Source organism: Arachis ipaensis, chromosome B8 (genome assembly GCF_059453495.1).
Source record: "Arachis ipaensis isolate K30076 ecotype BB chromosome B8, ASM5945349v1, whole genome shotgun sequence".
Classification (NCBI taxonomy): domain Eukaryota; kingdom Viridiplantae; phylum Streptophyta; class Magnoliopsida; order Fabales; family Fabaceae; genus Arachis; species Arachis ipaensis.
In genome coordinates this window covers 113,816,789-113,838,818 of record NC_142443.1, presented here as the reverse complement: position 1 = coordinate 113,838,818, position 22,030 = coordinate 113,816,789, and the positions used below count along the sequence as shown (strand labels likewise).

At 38.7% G+C, this 22,030-nt stretch overlaps 1 protein-coding gene and 1 non-coding gene across 2 annotated transcripts; one reads left to right on the top strand and one right to left on the bottom strand.

Moving 5' to 3' along the window:
• Positions 1 to 209: 209 nt before the first annotated feature.
• LOC148549308 (uncharacterized) lies at positions 210 to 1,069 on the bottom strand. The gene is made up of 2 exons (XM_088495718.1): positions 824 to 1,069; positions 210 to 695 (listed from the first exon to the last, which is right to left on the bottom strand). Exons 1-2 carry the CDS (start codon positions 1,067 to 1,069, stop codon positions 210 to 212), a joined length of 732 nt encoding a protein of 243 aa, XP_088351844.1.
• Positions 1,070 to 17,202: 16,133 nt separating this feature from the next.
• LOC148549307 (small nucleolar RNA R71) lies at positions 17,203 to 17,310 on the top strand. The gene has a single exon (XR_015897998.1). It is a non-coding gene; the product is annotated as a small nucleolar RNA R71 (small nucleolar RNA).
• The last annotated feature ends 4,720 nt before the right edge of the window (positions 17,311 to 22,030 follow it).

Sequence of the window (22,030 nt, the reverse complement as noted above, 5' to 3'; positions counted from 1 at the left end):
CAGATTGCTTATTGATCGATCTTAACTTGATTTTTGATATTTTGGGCGTCCGGCCTCATTAAAACCCTCCTTACGTAAAACCCTGACTTGGGAAAAAACCTCTAAGGGAGAAAAAGAGTACCTTCATCCGCGTACTTTACAGTTCATGATCTGTACAATTTCAAAGAGTAGATATTCCAATTTCCTGAGACTGGATTGCCGTGTAGTGTTTAGAGTTGGTAAGCCCCCATTCCGAGCACTTTGGATACTCGGAATGGTCCATCCCAGTTTGCGGCGAGCTTTCCATGTGAAGGAGGCCATCTGGCTTCTTTTGTTCGTCTGAGGACTAAGTCACCCTCCTCGAATGTCCTCGGCACCACTCTCTTATTGTGTTTTCTTTCTACCAGTTGTTTCTGGGCTCTCTGTTTAATGGCGGCGATTTCCCTGTCCTCTTCTATCAGATCAAGCTCGGCATTTCTTGCGTTTATGTTATGTTGTTCATCGTATAGTTTGGTTCTTAATGTGGGAACTCCGACCTCTACAGTGATTAATGCTTCTGACCCATAGACTAGCTTGAAGGGTGTTTCGCCCGTGGTAGTTTGTATTGTGGTGTTGTAACTCCACAATACTTCTGGGATTAGCTCTACCCATTCTCCTTTTGCGTTATCGAGCTTTTTCTTTATTGCCTGCAGTATAACTCGGTTAGCAGCTTCGGCCTGCCCATTGGTTTGTGAGTGTTCGACCGAGCTAAAATGATGGTGTATATTAAAATTTTTTAGAAATGAGCCGAGCTTATTAAAATTCCGAATCGACATATGATGTTTTTCCAAATGAAAGATCGTACCTTTTCGGCCGTTATTCTTGCTAACGGCTGTGCTTCTATCCATTTGGAGAAGTAGTCTATGGATACTAAAAGAAATTTTACCTGGCCTGGTGCTATTGGAAATGGGCCGAGAATATCGAGACCCCATCTGTGGAAAGGCCAGCTTACCTTCATGCTGTGTAATACCTCGGCAGGCTTTGTAGAGATGGAGGCATGCTTCTGGCATTTGTCACATGTTTTGACCTTCGTTATGCAATCCCTTTTCATGGTCGGTGGTGCACGAATTGTAAATCACACTTTTCACAACTCATACCACTAACCAGCAAGTGCACTGGGTCGTCCAAGTAATACCTTACGTGAGTAAAGGTCGAATCCCACGGAGATTGTTGGTTTGAAGCAATCTATGGTTATCTTGCAATTCTTAGTCAGGATATAATATCAATAATAATTCTTAGTTTAAATTGTAACAAGTGAAAGGGCATAAAATAAATACTTGTTGTGCAATAATGGAGAATATGTTGGAGTTTTGGAGATGCTTTGTCTTCTGAATCTCTGCTTTCTCCCTGTCTTCTTCTTCACGCACGCAAGGTTCCTCCTATGGCAAGCTGTGTGCTGGTGGATCACCGTTGTCAATGGCTACCATCCGTCCTCTCAGTGAAAAAGGTCCAGGTGCGCTGTCACCGCACGGCTAATCATCTATCGGTTCTCGATTATGTCGGAATAGGATCCATTGATCCTTTTGCGTCTGTCACTACGCCCAACACTCGCGAGTTTGAAGCTCGTCACAGTCATTCAATCCCTGAATCCTAGTTGGAATACCACAGACAAGGTTTAGACTTTTCAGATTCTCAAGAATGCTGCCAATGGATTCTAGCTTATACCACGAAGATTCTGATTAAGGAATCTAAGAGATACTCATTCAATCGAAGGTAGAACGGAGGTGGTTGTCAGGCACGCGTTCATAGGTTGAGAATAGTGATGAGTGTCACGGATCATCACATCCATCATATTGAAGTCCGAATGAACATCTTAGATAGAAACAAGCGTGTTTGAAGAGAAAACAGAAATAATTGCATTCATTCATCGAGACACAGCAGAGCTCCTCACCCCAAACAATGGAGTTCAGAGACTCATGCCGTCAAAGAGTACAAAGTTCAGATCTAAAAATGTTATGAGGTACAAAATAAATCTCTAAAAGTTGTTTAAATACTAAACTAGTAACCTAGGTTTACAGAAAATGAATAAACTAAGATAGATGGTGCAGAAATCCACTTCTGGGGCCCACTTGGTGTGTGCTGGGACTGAGACTTAAGCTTTACACGTGCCTGGGCTGTTTCTGGAGTTAAATACCAGGTTGTAACCTGTTTTGGGCGTTCAACTCCAACTTGTAACCTGTTTCTGGCGTTTAACGCCAGACTGCAACATGGAACTGGTGTTGAACGCCAGTTTACGTCGTCTATCCTTGAGCAAAGTATGGACTATTATATATTGCTGGAAAGCCCTGGATGTCTACTTTCCAACGCAATTAAGAGTGCGCCAATTGGACTCCTGTAGCTCCAGAAAATCTATTCCGAGTGCAGGGAGGTCAGAATCCAACAGCATCAGCAGTCCTTTTTCAGCCTGAATCAGATTTTTGCTCAGCTCCCTCAATTTCAGCCAGAAATTACCTGAAATCATAGAAAAATACACAAACTCATAGTAAATTCCAAAAATGTGATTTTTATTTAAAAACTAATAAAAATATAATAAAAAGTGACTAAAACATATTAAAAACTACCTAAAACAATGCCAAAAAGCGTATAAATTATCCGCTCATCACAACACCAAACTTAAATTGTTGCTTGTCCCCAAGCAACTAAAAATAAAGTAGGATAAAAAGAAGAGAATATACAATGAATTCCAAAAACATCTATGAAGATCAGTCTTAATAAGATGAGCGGGGCTATTAGCTTTTTGCTTCTGAACAGTTTTGGCATCTCACTTTATCCTTTGAAGTTCAGAATGATTGGTATCTATAGGAACTCAGAATTCAGATAGTGTTATTGATTCTCCTAGTTCAGTATGTTGATTCTTGAACACAGCTACTTTATGAGTCTTGGCCGTGGCCCTAAGCACTCTGTTTTTCAGTATTACCACTAGATACATACATGCCACAGACACATAACTGGGTGAACCTTTTCAGATTGTGACTCAGCTTTGCTAAAGTCTCTAATTAGAGGTGTCCAGGGTTCTTAAGCACACTCTATTTTTTGCTTTGGACCTCGACTTTAACCGCTCAGTCTCAAGTTTTCACTTGACACCTTCACGCCACAAGCACATGGTTAGGGACAGCTTGGTTTAGCCGCTAAGACCAGGATTTTATTCCCTTAGGCCCTCCTATCCACTGATGCTCAAAGCCTTGGATCCTTTTTATTACCCTTGCCTTTTGGTTTTAAGGGCTATTGGCTTTTTGCTCTTGCCTTTTGGTTTAAAGAGCTTTTGGCTTTTTCTGCTTGCTTTTTCTTTTTCTTGCTCTCTTTTTTTTTCACATTTTTTTCTGTAAGCTTTGTTCTTCACTGCTTTTTCTTGCTTCAAGAATCATTTTTATGATTTTTCAGATTATCAAATAACATTTCTCCTTTGTCATCATTCTTTCAAGAGCCAACAATTTTAACATTCATAAACAACAAATTCAAAAGACATATGCACTGTTCAAGCATTCATTCAGAAAACAAAAAGTATTGCCACCACATCAAAATGATTAAACTATTTTAAAATTCGAAATTCATGTACTTCTTTTTCTTTTTCAGAAAACAATTTTCATTTAAGAAAGGTGATTGATTCATAGCACATTCATATCTTTAAGACATAGACACTTAGATACTAGTGATCATATAGTAAAGACACAAACATAATTAAACATGAAGCATAGTAAACGAAAAAGAGGAAAATAGGAACAAGGAGATTAATGAATGGGTCCACCTTAATGAAGGTGGCGTCTTCCTCTTCTTGAAGAACCAATGGTGCTCTTGAGCTCCTCTATGTCTCTTCCTTGCCTTTGTTGCTCTTTCCTCATAGCTCTTTGATCTGCAGTCAATTGCTCTACCACTGAATTATGGAAAAACAAAAGCAATGCTTTTACCACACTAAACTTAAAAGGTTTGCTCGTCCTCGAGCAAAAGAAGAAAGAAGTGGAGAAGATGGAGGAGATGGAAGTGTGTGAATGGGTGGGTTTGGGAGGGGAATGGTTTGAATTTGAATGGTGAGGTAGGTGGGGATCCTGTGGGGTCCACAGATCCAGTGAGGTCAAGAATTTAGCATCCCTGCTCCAATTAGGCGTACAAAATGCCCTTACTGTGCAATCCTGGCGTTTAACGCCAGACTGCTGCCTGTTTCTGGCGTTAAACGCCCAAATGTAGCCTATTTCTGGCGTTTAACGCCAGACTGATGCTTGTTTCTGGCGTTAAACGCCAGCTTGGTGCTTGTTTCTGGCGTTAAACGCCAGACAGATGCTTGTTTCTGGCGTTTAAACGCCAGAATGATCTTCCTCCAGGGTGTGCTATTTTTCATGCTGTTTTTCATTTTGTTTTTGATTTTCCATTTGTTGTTGTGACTTCACATGATCATCAACCTAAAGAAAACATAAAATAGCAATGGAAAATAAATAGATATAATTAAATAACATTGGGTTGCCTCCCAACAAGCGTTTTTTTAATGTCAATAGCTTGACAGTGAGCTCTCATGGAGCCTCACAGATAATCAGAGCAAGGTTGGGACCTCCTAACACCAAACTTAGAGTTTGAATGTGGGGGTTTAACACCAAACTTAGAGTTTGGTTGTGGCCTCCCAACACCAAACTTAGAGTTTGACTGTGGGGGCTTTGGTTGACTCTGCAGTGAGAGAAGCTTTTCATGCTTCCTCTCCAAGGTTACAGAAGGAGAACCTTGAGTCTTATAGTTTGCAATGTCTGCAAACCATGGAGCTTCCTGAATAGCAAACAATTGCTCATCCGGAAAGGTTTCAGAGATCTCAGTAGGAGGGAGGGATGCTCCTGCTACTGGTTCTATTCGGGACATGTGATCAGCTACTTGATTCTCTGTCCCTTTTCTGTCTCTTATTTCTATATCAAACTCTTGCAGAAGCAACACCCATCTTATGAGCCTGGGCTTTGAATCCTGCTTTGTGAGTAGATATTTAAGAGCAGCATGGTCAGTGTACACAATCACTTTTGATCCTACTAAGTAGGATCTAAACTTGTCAATGGCATAAACCACTGCAAGTAATTCTTTTTCTGTGGTTGTGTAATTTTTCTGGGCATCATTTAAAACACTGCTAGCATAATAAATGACATGCAGAAGCTTGTTATGCCTCTGTCCCAATACTGCACCAATGGTATGGTCACTGGCATCACACATTAGTTCAAATGGTAATGTCCAGTCTGGTGCAGAAATAACTGGTGCTGTAACCAGCTTAGCTTTCAGGGTCTCAAACGCATGCAGACACTTTGTGTCAAACACAAATGGCGTGTTAGCAGCTAGCAAATTGCTCAGAGGTTTTGCAATTTTTGAAAAATCCTTTATAAACCTCCTATAGAATCCTGCATGCCCCAGAAAGCTTCTGATTGCCTTAACATTGGCAGGTGGTGGTAATTTTTTAATTACTTCAACTTTAGCTTGATCCACCTCTATTCCCTTGTTTGAAATTTTATGCCCAAGGACAATCCCTTCAGTCACCATAAAGTGATATTTTTCCCAGTTTAAAACTAGGTTGGTCTCTTGGCATCTTTTTAGAACAAGTGCTAAATGGTTAAGGCAGGAGCTGAATGAGTCTCCAAATACTGAAAAGTCATCCATGAAGACTTCCAGAAACTTCTCTACCATATCAGAGAAGATAGAGAGCATGCACCTCTGAAAGGTTGCAGGTGCATTACACAGACCAAAAGGCATCCTTCTGTAGGCAAACACTCCAGAAGGACATGTGAATGATGTTTTCTCTTGGTCCTGAGGATCTACTGCAATTTGGTTGTAACCTGAATAGCCATCCAAAAAGCAGTAATATTCATGACCTGCTAGTCTCTCTAGTATCTGGTCTATGAATGGTAAAGAAAAATGATCCTTCCTGGTGGCTGTATTGAGCCTTCTGTAGTCAATACACATACGCCACCCTGTAACTGTTCTTGTAGGAACCAGTTTATTCTTTTCATTATGAACCACTGTCATTCTTCCCTTCTTAGGGACAACATGGACAGGGCTCACCCAGGGGCTATCAGAAATAGGATAGATAATCCCAGCCTCTAGTAACTTAGTGACCTCTTTCTGCACCACCTCCTTTATGGCAGGATTTAGCCGCCTCTGTCGTTGAACCACTGGCTTAGCATCATCCTCCAATAGGATCTTGTGCATGCATCTGGCTGGGCTAATGCCCTTAAGATCACTTATGGACCACCCAAGAGCTGTCTTGTGTGTCCTTAGCACCTGAATTAGTGCTTTCTCTTCCTGTGGCCCTAAAGCAGAGCTTATGATTACAGAAAAAGTGTCACCTTCTCCTAGAAATGTATATTTCAGGGATGGTGGTAGTGGTTTGAGCTCGGGTTTAGGAGGTTTCTCCTCTTCCTGAGGAGTTTTCAGAGGTTCTTTTATTTCCTCTGGTTCCTCCAGATCAGGCTGAACATCTTTAAAAATGTCCTCTAGCTCTGATTCGAGACTCTCAGTCATATGAACCTCTTCCACCAGGGAGTCAATAATATCAACGCCTAGGCAGTCGTCTAATGTGTCTGGATGTTGCATAGCTTTGACAACATTCAACTTAAACTCATCCTCATTGACTCTCAGGGTTATCTCCCCTTTTTGGACGTCAATGAGGGTTCGTCCAGTTGCTAGGAATGGTCTTCCTAGAATGAGAGTTGCACTCTTGTGCTCCTCCATTTCCAGCACTAGAAAGTCAGTAGGGAAGGCAAATGGCCCAACCTTGACAATCATGTCCTCAATTATGTCTGATGGGTATTTAATGGAGCCATCAGCAAGTTGAAGACAGATCCGGGTTGGTTTGACCTCTTCAGTCAAGCCAAGCTTTCTGATAGTGGATGCAGGGATTAGGTTGATGCTTGCCCCAAGATCACATAGAGCTGTCTTGGTGCAGTTACCCTCTAATATGCATGGTATCATAAAGCTCCTGGGATCTTTAAGCTTTTCTGGGAAGCTTTTCAGAATGACTGCACTGCGTTCTTCAGTGAGGAGAACTCTTTCAGTTTCTCTCCAATCCTTCTTATGACTCAAGATATCTTTCATGAACTTGGCATAAGAGGGTATTTGCTCAAGTGCCTCTGCAAACGGAATCTTTATTTCAAGAGTCCTGAGATAGTCTGCAAAGCGGGCAAATTGCTTATCCTGCTCCTCTTTGCGGAGTTTTTGAGGATAAGGCATCTTGGCTTTGTATTCCTCAACCTTAGTTGCTACAGGTATATTTCCTACAGAGGTAGGTTGCGAAGCCTTCTTGAGGGATTTATTATCAGCACTTGCAGGTGTCTGATCCCTCACTGGCATTTGAAAGCCAGGGTTAGAAGCTGGAGTGGCGTTGGACGCCAACTCCTTACTTGTTCCTGGCATTTGAACGCCAGAACTGAGCTTCCATTGGGCGTTTGACGCCAACTCCTTGCCTGTTTCTGGAATTTGAACGCCAGAGTTATTCTTCTCTGGGCTCTTACTGTCCTCAGAGGGATTTTGGATAGCCGGTTGTTCATTTCTTGGCTTCTTGCTGCCTTGAAGTGAGGTATTTAATGTTTTCCCACTTCTTAATTGAACTGCTTGGCACTCTTCTGTTATTTGTTTTGATAACTGCTGTTCTGTTTGCTTCAACTGTACTTCTATATTCAGATTAGCCATTCTTGTGTCTTGTAGTATCTCCTTGAATTCGGCCAGCTGTTTTGTTAGAAAGTCTAATTGCTGATTGAATTCTGTAATGTGTTCTGCAGGACTGAGTTCAGCAGTTACTGTTTTAGCCTCTTCTTTCATGGAAGATTCACTGCTTAGGTACAGATGCTGATTTCTAGCAACTATATCAATGAGCTCTTGAGCTTCTTCAATTGTTTTTCTCATATGTATAGATCCACCAGCTGAGTGGTCTAGAGAAATCTGAGCTTTCTCTATAAGCCCATAATAGAAGATGTCTAACTGCACCCATTCTGAAAATATTTCAGAGGGGCATTTTCTTAGCATCTCTCTGTATCTCTCCCAGGCATCATAAAGAGATTCATTATCTCCTTGTTTAAAGCCTTGGATGTCCAGCCTTAGCTGTGTCATCCGTTTTGGAGGGAAGTATTGATTCAGGAATTTTTCTGTCAACTATTTCCATGTCCTTATGCTAGCTTTAGGTTGGTTATTTAACCACCACTTAGCTTGATCTTTTACAGCAAATGGAAACAGTAATAATCTGTAGACATCCTGATCTACTTCCTTATCATATACTGTGTCAGCAATTTGTAAAAACTGTGCCAGAAACTCTGTAGGTTTTTCCTGTGGAAGACCGGAATACTGGCAACTTTGCTGCACCATGATAATGAGCTGAGGATTCAACTCAAAGCTACTGACTCCGATGGAGGGTATACAGATACTACTCCCATATGAAGCAGTAGTGGGGTTAGCATATGACCCCAGAGTCCTTCTGGACTGTTCATTTCCACTTATGTTCATGATGGAAAAAGGGAGATGATGCGGATTGCAAATTAATTTTTTTTTTGAAAATCGAAATTAAAATAAAATAAAATAAAATAAATGAAAAATTGAGTATAATTTCAAAAATTAGAAGAAAAAGAAATAAAAGAAAATTGAAAACTAAATTAATTAATTAAAAAGATGTGGGTGCGGATTTTCGAAAAATGAAGAGAGAGAAAGTAGTTAGGAAGTTTTGAAATTTAAATTTTAAATTTGAAAATTAAATTTTGAATTTTAAATTTTTGAATTTTGAAATTTGAAAATTTGAATTTTGAATTTTGAAAAAGTCAACAATATAAGATAAGGATTTGAAAAAGATATGATTTTTGAAATTTTAAAACTAAGATAAGATGAAACAAAAAGTTTTAAAATAAAAATCTGAATTTTTAAGGGAAAATTTCGAAAATTAATTAAAATAAAGAGAAAAGATATTTTTGAATTTAATGATGAAAGAGAAAAACACACAAAAGACACAAGACTTAAAATTTTTAGATCTAATGCTCCTTGTTTTCGAAAATTTTGGAGGAAAAACACCAAGGAACACCAAACTTAAAAATTTTAAGATCTAAACACAAAGAAGGCTCAAGAACACTTTGAAGATTCATAAGAACAACAAGAACAACAGAAAGAACACCAAACTTAAAATTTTTAGAAAACTTCAATAAAATTTTCGAAAATTATAAAAAGATTAACAAGAAAACACTAAACTTAAAGTTTGGCACAAGATTCAATCAAAGAAAAATTATTTTTGAAAAAGATTTTAAAAAGAAGATACCCAATCACCAAGAACATAAATGGTGCACGAAATTGTGATGTCCAGGCTCAAACTATTCCTGGCACGTGAGCAACTTGGTACGTGTAATCGTGATTACACATTCATAATTTGTCACAACTTCGATACAACTAACCAGCAAGTGCACTGGGTCGTCCAAGTAATACCTTACGTGAGTAAGGGTCGAATCCCACAGAGATTGTTGGTATGAAGCAAGCTATGGTCACCTTGTAAATCTCAGTCAGGCAGATATAAAGTGATGAAGATGTTTTCGAATATTATATAATAAAATAGGGATAGAGATACTTATGTAATTCATTGGTAGGAATTTCAGATAAGCGAATGGAGATGCTTTTCGTTCCTCTGAACCTCTGCTTTCCTGCTATCTTCATCCAATCAGTCTTACTCCTTTCCATGGCTGGCTTTATGTGATACATCACCACTGTCAATGGCTACTTTCGGTCATCTCACGGGAAAATGATCCAATGCCCTGTCACGGCACGGCTAATCGTCTGGAGGCATCACCCTTGTCAATGGCTTCATCTTATCCTCTCAGTGAATAATATGCTCACGCACCCTGTCACGGCACGGCTATTCATCTGTCGGTTCTCGATCATGCTGGAATAGGATTTACTATCCTTTTGCGTCTGTCACTAACGCCCTGCAATCGCGAGTTCGGAGCTCGTCACAGTCATTCAATCATTGAATCCTACTCGAAATACCACAGACAAGGTTTAGACCTTCCGGATTCTCTTGAATGCCGCCATCATTCTAGCTTACGCCACGAAGATTCTGGTTAGGAGATCTAAGAGATACTCATTCTAGCTTAATTCATGTAGAACAGAAGTGTTTGTCAGGCACGCGTTCATGAGGGAGAAGGATGATGAGCGTCACACATAATCATCACCTTCATCACGTTCTTGGGTGCGAATGGATATCTTAGAAGAGAAATAAGAAGAATTGAATAGAAAACAGTAGTACTTTGCATTAATCTTTGAGGAACAGCAGAGCTCCACACCTTAATCTATGGAGTGTAGAAACTCTACCGTATGAAAATACATAAGTGAAGGTCCAGGCATGGCCGAGATGGCCAGCCCCCTGTGATCTAAGAACCAGGTGTCCAAAGATGCCTAATACAATAGTAAGAGGTCCTATTTATAATAAACTAGCTACTAGGGTTTACATGAGTAAGTATTTGGTGTATAAATCCACTTTCGGGGCCCACTTGGTGTGTGTTTGGGCTGAGCTTAAGTGTTGCACGTGCAGAGGCCATTTGTGGAGTTGAACGCCAGTTTTTGTGCCAGTTTGGGCGTTCAACTCTGGTTTTGGATCCTTTTCTGGCGCTGGACGCCAGATTTGGGTAGAAAGCTGGCGTTGAACGCCAGTTTACGTCGTCTATTCTTGGCCAAAGTATGAACTATTATATATTGCTGGAAAGCCCTGGATGTCTACTTTCCAACGCAATTGGAAGCGCGCCATTTCAAGTTCTGTAGCTCCAGAAAATCCACTTTGAGTGCAGGGAGGTCAGAATCCAACAGCATCAGCAGTCCTTTTTCAACCTCTGAATCTGATTTCTGCTCAAGTCCCTCAATTTCAGCCAGAAAATACCTGAAATCACAGAAAAACACACAAACTCATAGTAAAGTCCAGAAATATGAATTTAACACAAAATCTATTAAAAACATCCCTAAAAGTAACTAGATCCTACTAAAAACATACTAAAAACAATGTCAAAAAGCGTATAAATTATCCGCTCATCACAACACCAAACTTAAATTGTTGCTTGTCCCCAAGCAACTGAAAATCAAAATAGGATAAAAAGAATAGAATATACTATAAATTCCAAACTATCAATGAAACAGAGCTTCAATCATATGAGCGGGACTCATAGCTTTTTGTCTCTTGAATAGTTTTGGCATCTCACTTTATCCATTGAGGTTCAGAATGATTGGCATCTATAGGAACTCAGAGTTCAGATAGTGTTATTGATTCTCCTAGTTCAGTATGATGATTCTTGAACACAGCTATTTTATGAGTCTTGGCCGTGGCCCTAAGCACTTTGTTTTCCAGTATTACCACCGGATACATAAATGCCACAGACACATAATTGGGTGAACCTTTTCAGATTGTGACTCAGCTTTGCTAAAGTCCCCAATTAGAGGTGTCCAGGGTTCTTAAGCACACTCTTTTTTTTTTTTTTTTGCTTTGGACCTTGACTTTAACCGCTCAGTCTCAAGTTTTCACTTGACACCTACACGCCACAAGCACATAGTTAGGGACAGCTTGGTTTAGCCGCTTAGACCAGGATTTTATTCCTTTAGGCCCTCCTATCCACTGATGCTCAAAGCCTTGGGGTCCTTTTTAATTGCCCTTGCCTTTTGGTTTTAAGGGTTATTGGCTTTTTGCTCTTGCCTCTTGGTTTTAAGAGCTTTGGCTTTTTCTGCTTGCTTTTTCTTTTTCTTTCTATTTTTTTTTCGCCTAATTTTTTTTTTCTGCAAGCTTTGTTCTTTGCTGCTTTTTCTTGCTTCAAGAATCATTTTTATGATTTTTCAGATTATCAAATAACATGTCTCCTAGTCATCATTCTTTCAAGAGCCAACATATTTAACATTCTTAAACAACAACTTCAAAAGACATATGCACTGTTCACGCATACATTCAGAAAACAAGAAGCATTGTCACCACATTAATATAATTAAACTAAGTTCAAGGATAAATTCGAAACTCATGTACTTCTTGTTCTTTTGAATTAAAACATTTTTCATTTAAGAGAGGTGATGGATTCATAGGACATTCATATCTTTAAGACAAAGTTACTAACTACTAATGATCATGTAATAAAGACACAAACATATATAAGCACATAACATATAAAAACAAAAAACAGAAGAAATAAGAGCAAGGAATGAATCTACCTTAGTGATGATGGTGTTTCAATGATGTTCTTGAGCTCTTCTATGTCTTTTCCTTGCCTTTTGTTGCTCCTCCTTCATTGCTTTTAGATCTTCTCTGATTTCATGAAGGATGATGGAGTGCTTTTGATGTTCCACCCTTAGTTGCTTCCAATAATTATGTGGAAGAAAATGTATCCCCTGAGGTATCTCAGGGATCTCTTGATTTGTAGTCAAATGTTCTACCACTGAGCTATAGACCCTTGATGGAAGCTTTTGTATTCCCTTTCCTCTTTCTAGAGGTTTCTCTGGCCTTAGGTGCCATCAATGGTTATGGAAAAAAAAAACAAAAAAAGCTATGCTTTTACCACACCAAACTTAGAATGTTGCTCGCCCTCGAGCAAAAGAAGAAAGAATAGAAGAATAAGAAGAAGATATGGAGGAGATGGAGGGAGATGTGTATTCGGCCATATGGGTGGGATTGGGTGGGGAAGAGATGTTGAATTTTGAAGGAAAGTGGGTGTTTGGATGTGAGTGGTAAAGGGTTAATAGGGAAGAGTGTTTATTGGGAATAGAGGATGATTGAGAAGAGAGAAGAGAGTGAGTGGAGGTAGGTGGGGATCCTGTGGGGTCCACAGATCCTGAGGTGATCCTGTGAGGTCCACAGATCTTGAGGTGTCAAGGCATTTACATCCCTGCACCAATTTAGGCATGCAAAATGCCCTTGCACACAACTCTGGGCGTTCAGCGCCAGGTTGGTGCCCATTTTGGGCGTTTAACGCCCCTTTGCTGCCATTTCTGGCGTTGAACGCCAGAACCATGCTTGTTCTGGGCGTTCAGCGCCAGGATGCTCCCATTCTGGGCGTTCAGCGCCAGAACTATGCTCTGTTCTGGCGTTTGAACGCCAGACATATGCTCCTCCAGGGTGTGATTTTTCTTCTGCTGTTTTTGATTCCGTTTTTGATTTTTTTGTTTATTTTGTGACTCCACATGATCATGAACCTAAGAAAACATGAAAAACAATAAAAATAAGAATTAGATAAACATTGGGTTGCCTCCCAACAAGCACTTCTTTAATGTCAATAGCTTGACAGTGAGCTCTCATGGAGCCTCACAGATGTGCAGAGCTTTGTTGAGACTCTCCAACACCAAACTTAGAGTTTGGATATGGGAGTTTAACACCAAACTTAGAGTTTGGTTGTGGCCTCCCAACACCAAACTTAGAGTTTGACTGTGGGGGCTCTGGTTGACTCTGCTTTGAGAGAAGCTTTTTCTGCTTCCTCTCCATGGTTGCAGAGGGAGATCCTTGAGTTTTAAACACAAGGGAGTCCTCATTCCATTGAAGGACTATTTCACCTCTGTCAACATCAATCACAGCTCTTGCTGTGGCCAGGAAAGGTCTTCCTAGGATGATGGATTCATCATCTTCCTTTCCAGTATCCAGGACTATGAAATCAGCAGGTATGTAAAGGCCCTCAACCTTTACTAATACATCTTCTACTTGTCCATAAGCCTGTTTTCTTGAGCTGTCTGCCATCTCTAGTGAGATTTTAGCAGCTTGCACCCCATAGATTCCCAGTTTCTCTATTACAGAGAGGGGCATGAGGTTTATTCCTGAACCAAGGTCACACAGAGCCTTAAAGATCATGGTGCCTATGGTACAGGGTATTATGAACTTTCCAGGATCCTGTCTCTTCTGAGGCAATGTCAGTTGATCCAGATTACTTAGTTCATTGATGAACAAGGGAGGTTCAACTTCCCAAGTATCAATGCCAAATAATTTGGCATTCAGCTTCATGATTGCACCAAGAAACTTGGCAGTTTTCTCTTCAGTAACATCCTCGTTCTCTTCAGAAGAGGAATATTCATCAGAGTTCATGAAGGGCATAAGGAGGTTCAATGGAATCTCTATGGTCTCTAGATGAGCCTCAGAGTCCTTTGGTTCCTCAGAGGGAAGCTCTTTATTGATCACTGGACGTCCCAGGAGGTCTTCCTCCTTGGGATTCGCGTCCTCTCCTCTCCTCACAGGTTCGGCCATGGCGCTTATGTCAATGGCCTTGCACTCTCCTTTTGGGTTCTCTTCTGTATTGCTTGGGAGAATACTAGGAGGGATTTCAGTGATCCTTTTACTCAGCTGGCCCACTTGTGCTTCCAGATTTCTAATGGAAGACCTTGTTTCATTCATGAAACATACAGTGGCCTTAGATAGATCAGAGACTAGATTTGCTAAATTAGAAGCATTTTGTTCAGAGTTCTCTGTCTGTTGCTGAGTTGATGATGGAAAAGGCTTGCTATTGCTAAATGATGTGCATAAACTTGATATGCTACGATTTAGGAAATTGCACGATCGGCAAAATTCCTTCCGGCAAGTGCACCGGTTATCGTCAAGTAAAAACTCACAATAGAGTGAGGTCGAATCCCACAAGGATTGGTTGAGTGAGCAATTCGGATTAGAAGTATGTTCTAGTTGAGCGGAATCAAGATTTAGATGAGAATTGCGGAATGTAAAATTGCATGAATTAAAGAGCGAGAAGCTAAATTGCTGAAATTAAAAGGGATGGGGGTGATTGCATGAATTTAATTGCAGAATGTAAAGAGAAAGTGGTAAGTCAGAAATGGGGAGTTCATTGGGTGTTAGGAGATATTGAGATCTCCGAATCAAAACAACTTTTATCCCTTCCTCAACCAATGCATTCATTGAATTTTGCTTGGCAATCTTATATGATTGGATCCCAATCCCTTGGCTCACCAATTCTCTCTAAAAACAAACAAATTCCCAATCCCTTGGTTTAAATGTTCATAAGAAGAGATGATGCTCGATCACTGATTATACCACACAGTTTCATGAACCACAATTTGGTAGGATTACATGTCACAATATCCATCCAAACCCCAATCCAATTCACTGTGAGAAAGCTTCTCTAGCATGAATCCTCCATTCCTTTCCCAAGGTTCCGAAGGATTCCAATTATGGGTAGTTTCTTTCCCAAGACAACTACCCAATGGAATTAGATCGAGAAGCTTTCTAACAAAATTCAAGAGAAAAGATTGAAGAAGAAGATAAAACTATTATTGATTCATTGAATTACAATAGAGCTCCCTAACCCAATGAAAGGGGTTTAGTGAGTCATAGCTCTGAATTCAATTACAAAAGAAAATGATCCAAAGTTCTCCGTGTGTAAAATCCTCTTTCGAGTGCCAGTGTCAACCAACTTAAATTCTATCCTATTTATACACTTTCTAAATTGAGCTTCTGTTGTGTTTCTTGGGCTTTGAGGCTTTTCCCTGATTTCCTTTTGCTTTGGGTTTATGATCCATAATCCTGATGAGGCTACTGATCCAATTCTGTAACATTCATTGAACCAACTTAGTGATAATCAAGTAATGACACAAGACTCAACAAATTGAAGCTCCAGACTCATCAATCCTTCAGGCCCAATCCCATAAACCATGATATTCAATTGGGTTTCATACCATAATACGTTTAAGTTAATGTTTGTGCTCAAATGCTAACTTAAACTTCAATATATTTGGCCCAGAAACCCCTTTCAAAAAAATGGCGTTTAAGTTGAAGTTTAAGTTTCAGTTTAAGGTTAAACTGAAACTTAAACGTGGAAATGGAAGAAAGCAACCCAGGAGTGTGAAATGTCGAACACGTTTAAGCTTCAGTTTAAGGTTAAACTGAAGCTTAAACGTGGAAATGAAGAAAACAACCCTGGAGGAGCAATTGGGTCGACCACGTTTAAGCTTCAGTTTAAGGTTAAACTGAAGCTTAAACGTGGAAATGAGAAAGCAACCCTGGAGGAGAGAAATAGTCGCACACGTTTAAGCTTCAGTTTAAGGTTAAACTGAAGCTTAAACGTGGAAATGAGAAAGCAACCCTGGAGGAGAGAAATAGTCGAACACGTTTAAGCTCCAGTTTAAGGTTAAACTGGAGCTTAAACGTGGAATGCTCCTGGTGCCTTTCTTACTTCTGGCGTTTAACCTCCAGTTTAAGGTTAAACTGGAGGTTAAACGTGGAAATGCTTCCTGGTGAGAATTGTGTCGAACACGTTTAAGCTCCAGTTTAAGGTTAAACTGGAGCTTAAACGTGGAAATGCTCCCTTGGTGAAATTCTCATTCTGGCGTTTAACTTCCAGTTTAAGGTTAAACTGGAGGTTAAACGCCAGTTCCAGCATTTCTTAGCCTTCATGATTCTGGCGTTTAAGCTCCAGTTTAGGCTTAAACTGGAACTTAAACTCCACATGTGATATTCAAGCTTCCTTTATTGATTTTGTTGCTTCCTTGCCTAGCCTCTTCTTCCCTGAAATCATCCAAACAATTGCATCAAAGTCTTGCAAAATTTCATGAGAAATCTTCCATTCATAGCATTCAAGTAATATAACTAAAAACTCATGGAATTTGCATCAAAATCATACTGTTTGGATGGTTCATTGCTTTGTTATTCATTTAACCATTCTTGGTTACTTTAAGCTCAAGAAAATGCATAAAACAACTAAAACTAACAAAAAAAATGCTAGTGAAACTAGCCTAAGATGCCTTGGCATCACTAAACCTATTTCTTCCACCATTATTAAAGCCTTGTTGGGGCTTTTGATCCTTCCATGAGAAATTTGGATGATTTCTCCATGTTGAGTTATAGGTGTTTCCATAAGGTTCACCTAAGTAATTTACCTCTGCTATTGCAGGATTCTCAGGATCATAGGCTTCTTCTTCAGAAGATGCCTCTTGAGTACTGTTGGATGCAGCTTGCATTCCATGCAGACTCTGAGAAATCATATTGACTTGCTGAGTCAATATTTTGTTCTGAGCCAATATGGCATTCAGAGTATCAACTTCAAGAACTCCCTTCTTCATAGGCGTCCCATTACTCACAGGATTCCTTTCAGAAGTGTACATGAACTGGTTATTAGCAACCATGTCAATGAGTTCTTGAGCTTCTGCAGGCGTTTTCTTTAGGTGAATGGATCCACCTGCAGAGGAATCCAATGACATCTTAGATAACTCAGACAGACCATCATAGAATATATCCAGGATGGTCCATTCTGAAAGCATGTCAGAAGGACACTTTTTGGTCAACTGTTTGTATCTTTCCCAAGCTTCATAGAGGGATTCACCTTCTTTCTGCCTGAAGGTTTGAACATCAGCTCTAAGCTTGCTCAGCTTTTGAGGAGGAAAGTACTTGGCTAAGAAAGCCGTGACCAGCTTATCCCAAGAGTTCAGGCTGTCTTTAGGTTGAGAATCCAACCATAATCTAGCTCTGTCTCTTACAGCAAAAGGGAAAAGCATGAGCCTGTAGACTTCAGGATCTACTCCATTAGTCTTAACAGTATCACATATCTGCAAGAATTCAGTTAAGAACTGAAAGGGATCTTCAGATGGAAGTCCATGAAACTTGCAGTTCTGCTGCATCAGAGAAACTAATTGAGGTTTCAGCTCAAAGTTGTTTGCTCCAATGGCAGGAATGGAGATGCTTCTTCCATGTAAATTGGAATTAGGTGCAGTAAAGTCACCAAGCATCTTCCTTACATTATTATTATTTTCGGCTGCCATCTCCTTTTCCTGTTCGAAAATTTCTGAAAGGTTATTTCTGGATTGTTGTAATTTAGCTTCTCTTAATTTTTTCTTCAGAGTCCTTTCAGGTTCCGGATCTGCTTCAACAAGAATATTCTTGTCCTTGCTCCTGCTCATATGACAAAGAAGAGGGCACAGAAAAAATAGTAATAATAATATGGATCCTTTATACCACAGTATAGGGATCCTTGTGTTAGTAGAAGAAAAGAAGGGAAGAAAATCTGAACTCAGAGAGAAGGGGTTCGGATTTTTGGAGAGTTGAAGGAAAGATGTTAGTATATCAATAAACAAATAGAAGAAGATGAGAGGGGGAAGTGAATTTTCGAAAACAATTTTTGAAAAAGAGTTAGTGATTTTCGAAAATAGTTTTTGAAAAAAATGTTAGTATTTTTCGAAAATTTTTGAAATAAAAAATAAAAAATAAAAATAATTAGTTAATTAAAAAGAAATTTTTGAAAAAGAGGGAAGATATTTTCGAAAATTAGAGAGAGAGAGTTAGTTAGGTAGTTTTGAAAAAGTTAAGAAACAAACAAAAAGTTAGTTAGTTAGTTGAAACAAATTTTTAAAAGATAAGAGGTTAGGAAGTTAGAAAAGATATTTTGAAAAGATATTTTTGAAAAAGATAAGATAAGAAGATATTTTTGAAAAGATATGATGGAAATTAGTTTTGAAAAAGATTTGATTTTTAAAATCACAATTAATGACTTGATTCATAAGAAATCACAAGATATGATTCTAGAACTTAAAGTTTGAATCTTTCTTAACAAGCAAGTAACAAACTTCAAATTTTTGAATCAAAACATTAATTGATTATGTTATTTTCGAAAATTATGATATAAAATAAGAAAAAGGTTTTTGAAAATTATTTTTTTGGAATTTTCGAAAATAACCATGAATTTTGAAAAAGATTTTGAATTTTGAAAAAGATTTTGAAAAAGATAAGATTTTCAAATTGAAAATTTGATTTGACTCATTAGAAACAACTTGATTTTAAAAATTTTTGAAAAAGTCAATCCAAATTTTCGAATTTGATGAGAGAAAAAAAAGAAAGATATTTTTTTATTTTTGAAATTTTTATGAAAAATATGAAAATTATGCAATGCATGAAATTTTTAGATCAAAACATGTGATGCATGCAAGAATGCTATGAATGTCAAGATGAACACTAAGAACACTATGAATGTCAAGATGAACATCAAGAACATAATTTTGAAAAATTTTAATGCAAAGAAAACATGCAAGACACCAAACTTAGAATTCTTTAATGCTTAGACACTAAGAATTCAAGAATGCATATGAAAAACAATAAAAGACACAAAACAAAAAATCATCAAGATCAAACAAGAAGACTTACCAAGAACAACTTGAAGATCATGAAGAACACTATTAATGCATGATATTTTCGAAAAAATGCAAGATGCATATGCAATTGACACCAAACTTATAACATGACTCAAGACTCAAACAAGAAACACAAAAAATATTTTTTATTTTTATGATTTTCTAATTTTTTTGTATTTTCTTTTAATTTTTTTTTCGAAAATTATTGTGAAAAAATAAAAATAAGGATTCCAAAATTTTTAATATGAATTCCAGGAATCTTGCCATGTTAGTCTTAAAGCTCCAATCAAAGGGTCAGGCATGGCTTAATAGCCAGCCAAGCTTTAATCAAAATATGAGTGTAATTCAGACATGACAAGCCTAACATGCCCTATCCAAAAGAATTGGACATGACTCCACTGAGGTAATTAGTTGAAAGCCAATCCCAAAGCAGTTTGGGTATGGCTTTACAGCCAGATAGGCTTCAACATGCTTCATGAGACACTAGAATTCATTCTTAAAAATTTTGAAGCCATAGAATAATTTATTTTTGAAAACAAATATATTTTTTTTTCGAAAATAGATGAGGAAATTTTTGAAAGATTTTTGAAAAGTTTTTGAAAATAAAAGGAAAAGTACCTAATCTGAGCAACAAGATGAACCGTCAGTTGTCCAAACACGAACAATCCCCGGCAACGGCGCCAAAAACTTGGCGTTGTTGCCGGATCAGACTTGGCACTGATGTTACCGGACCAAAAGCTTGCCGAAAACTCAAACAATCCCCGGCAACGGCGCCAAAAACTTGGTGCACGAAATTGTGATGTCCAGGCTCAAACTATTCCTGGCACGTGAGCAACTTGGTACGCGTAATCGTGATTACACATTCATAATTTGTCACAACTTCGATACAACTAACCAGCAAGTGCACTGGGTCGTCCAAGTAATACCTTACGTGAGTAAGGGTCGAATCCCACGGAGATTGTTGGTATGAAGCAAGCTATGGTCACCTTGTAAATCTCAGTCAGGCAGATATAAAGTGATGAAGATGTTTTCGAATATTATATAATAAAATAGGGATAGAGATACTTATGTAATTCATTGGTAGAAATTTCAGATAAGCGAATGGAGATGCTTTTCGTTCCTCTGAACCTCTGCTTTCCTGCTATCTTCATCCAATCAGTCTTACTCCTTTTCATGGCTGGCTTTATGTGATACATCACCACTGTCAATGGCTACTTTCGGTCATCTCACGGGAAAATGATCCAATGCCCTGTCACGGCACGGCTAATCGTCTGGAGGCATCACCCTTGTCAATGGCTTCATCTTATCCTCTCAGTGAATAATATGCTCACGCACCCTGTCACGGCACGGCTATTCATCTGTCGGTTCTCGATCATGCTGGAATAGGATTTACTATCCTTTTGCGTCTGTCACTAACGCCCTGCAATCGCGAGTTCGGAGCTCGTCACAGTCATTCAATCATTGAATCCTACTCGAAATACCACAGACAAGGTTTAGACCTTCCGGATTCTCTTGAATGCCGCCATCATTCTAGCTTACGCCACGAAGATTCTGGTTAGGAGATCTAAGAGATACTCATTCTAGCTTAATTCATGTAGAACAGAAGTGTTTGTCAGGCACGCGTTCATGAGGGAGAAGGATGATGAGCGTCACACATAATCATCACCTTCATCACGTTCTTGGGTGCGAATGGATATCTTAGAAGAGAAATAAGAAGAATTGAATAGAAAACAGTAGTACTTTGCATTAATCTTTGAGGAACAGCAGAGCTCCACACCTTAATCTATGGAGTGTAGAAACTCTACCGTATGAAAATACATAAGTGAAGGTCCAGGCATGGCCGAGATGGCCAGCCCCCTATGATCTAAGAACCAGGCGTCCAAAGATGCCTAATACAATAGTAAGAGGTCCTATTTATAATAAACTAGCTACTAGGGTTTACATGAGTAAGTATTTGGTGTATAAATCCACTTCCGGGGCCCACTTGGTGTGTGTTTGGGCTGAGCTTAAGTGTTGCACGTGCAGAGGCCATTTGTGGAGTTGAACGCCAGTTTTTGTGCCAGTTTGGGCGTTCAACTCTGGCTTTGGATCCTTTTCTGGCGCTGGACGCCAGATTTGGGTAGAAAGCTGGCGTTGAACGCCAGTTTACGTTATCTATTCTTGGCCAAAGTATGGACTATTATATATTGCTGGAAAGCCCTAGATGTCTACTTTCCAACACAATTGGAAGCGCGCCATTTCGAGTTCTGTAGCTCCAGAAAATCCACTTTGATTGCAGGGAGGTCAGAATCCAACAGCATCAGCAGTCCTTTTTCAACCTCTGAATCTGATTTCTGCTCAAGTCCCTCAATTTCAGCCAGAAAATACCTGAAATCACAGAAAAACACACAAACTCATAGTAAAGTCCAGAAATATGAATTTAACACAAAATCTATTAAAAACATCCCTAAAAGTAACTAGATCCTACTAAAAACATACTAAAAACAATGTCAAAAAGCGTATAAATTATCCGCTCATCAATAAACCAACGCTCTAGCCAATTGAGCAGTAAATGTAACACTTGTTTTAAAGAGGTATTTTTAATAACTAAAAATAAATTTTTTTGAAAACTAATGTTTTGAGAAAGCACAAGTAAAACAAGAAAAGACACAGAACAAGAAAAACCAAAGATCAAACAAGAAAAATAAACAAAAACAACTTGAAGATCAAGGAAGAATGAAGAACACAAATTCGAAAATTTAGGAGAAAAAGATAAGAATGCAGTTGACACCAAACTTTAAAACATGACACTAAACTCACAAAAAAAAATTAAAAATTAATAAAGAAAAATAATATTTTTGAAGAATTTTTTTTTTGAAAATAAATTAAAGGACTCAGATTTGATGACTCTATAGCAACAAAATAAATTATTCCTAATCTAAGCAACAAAATAAACCTTTAGTTGTTCAAACTCGAACAATCC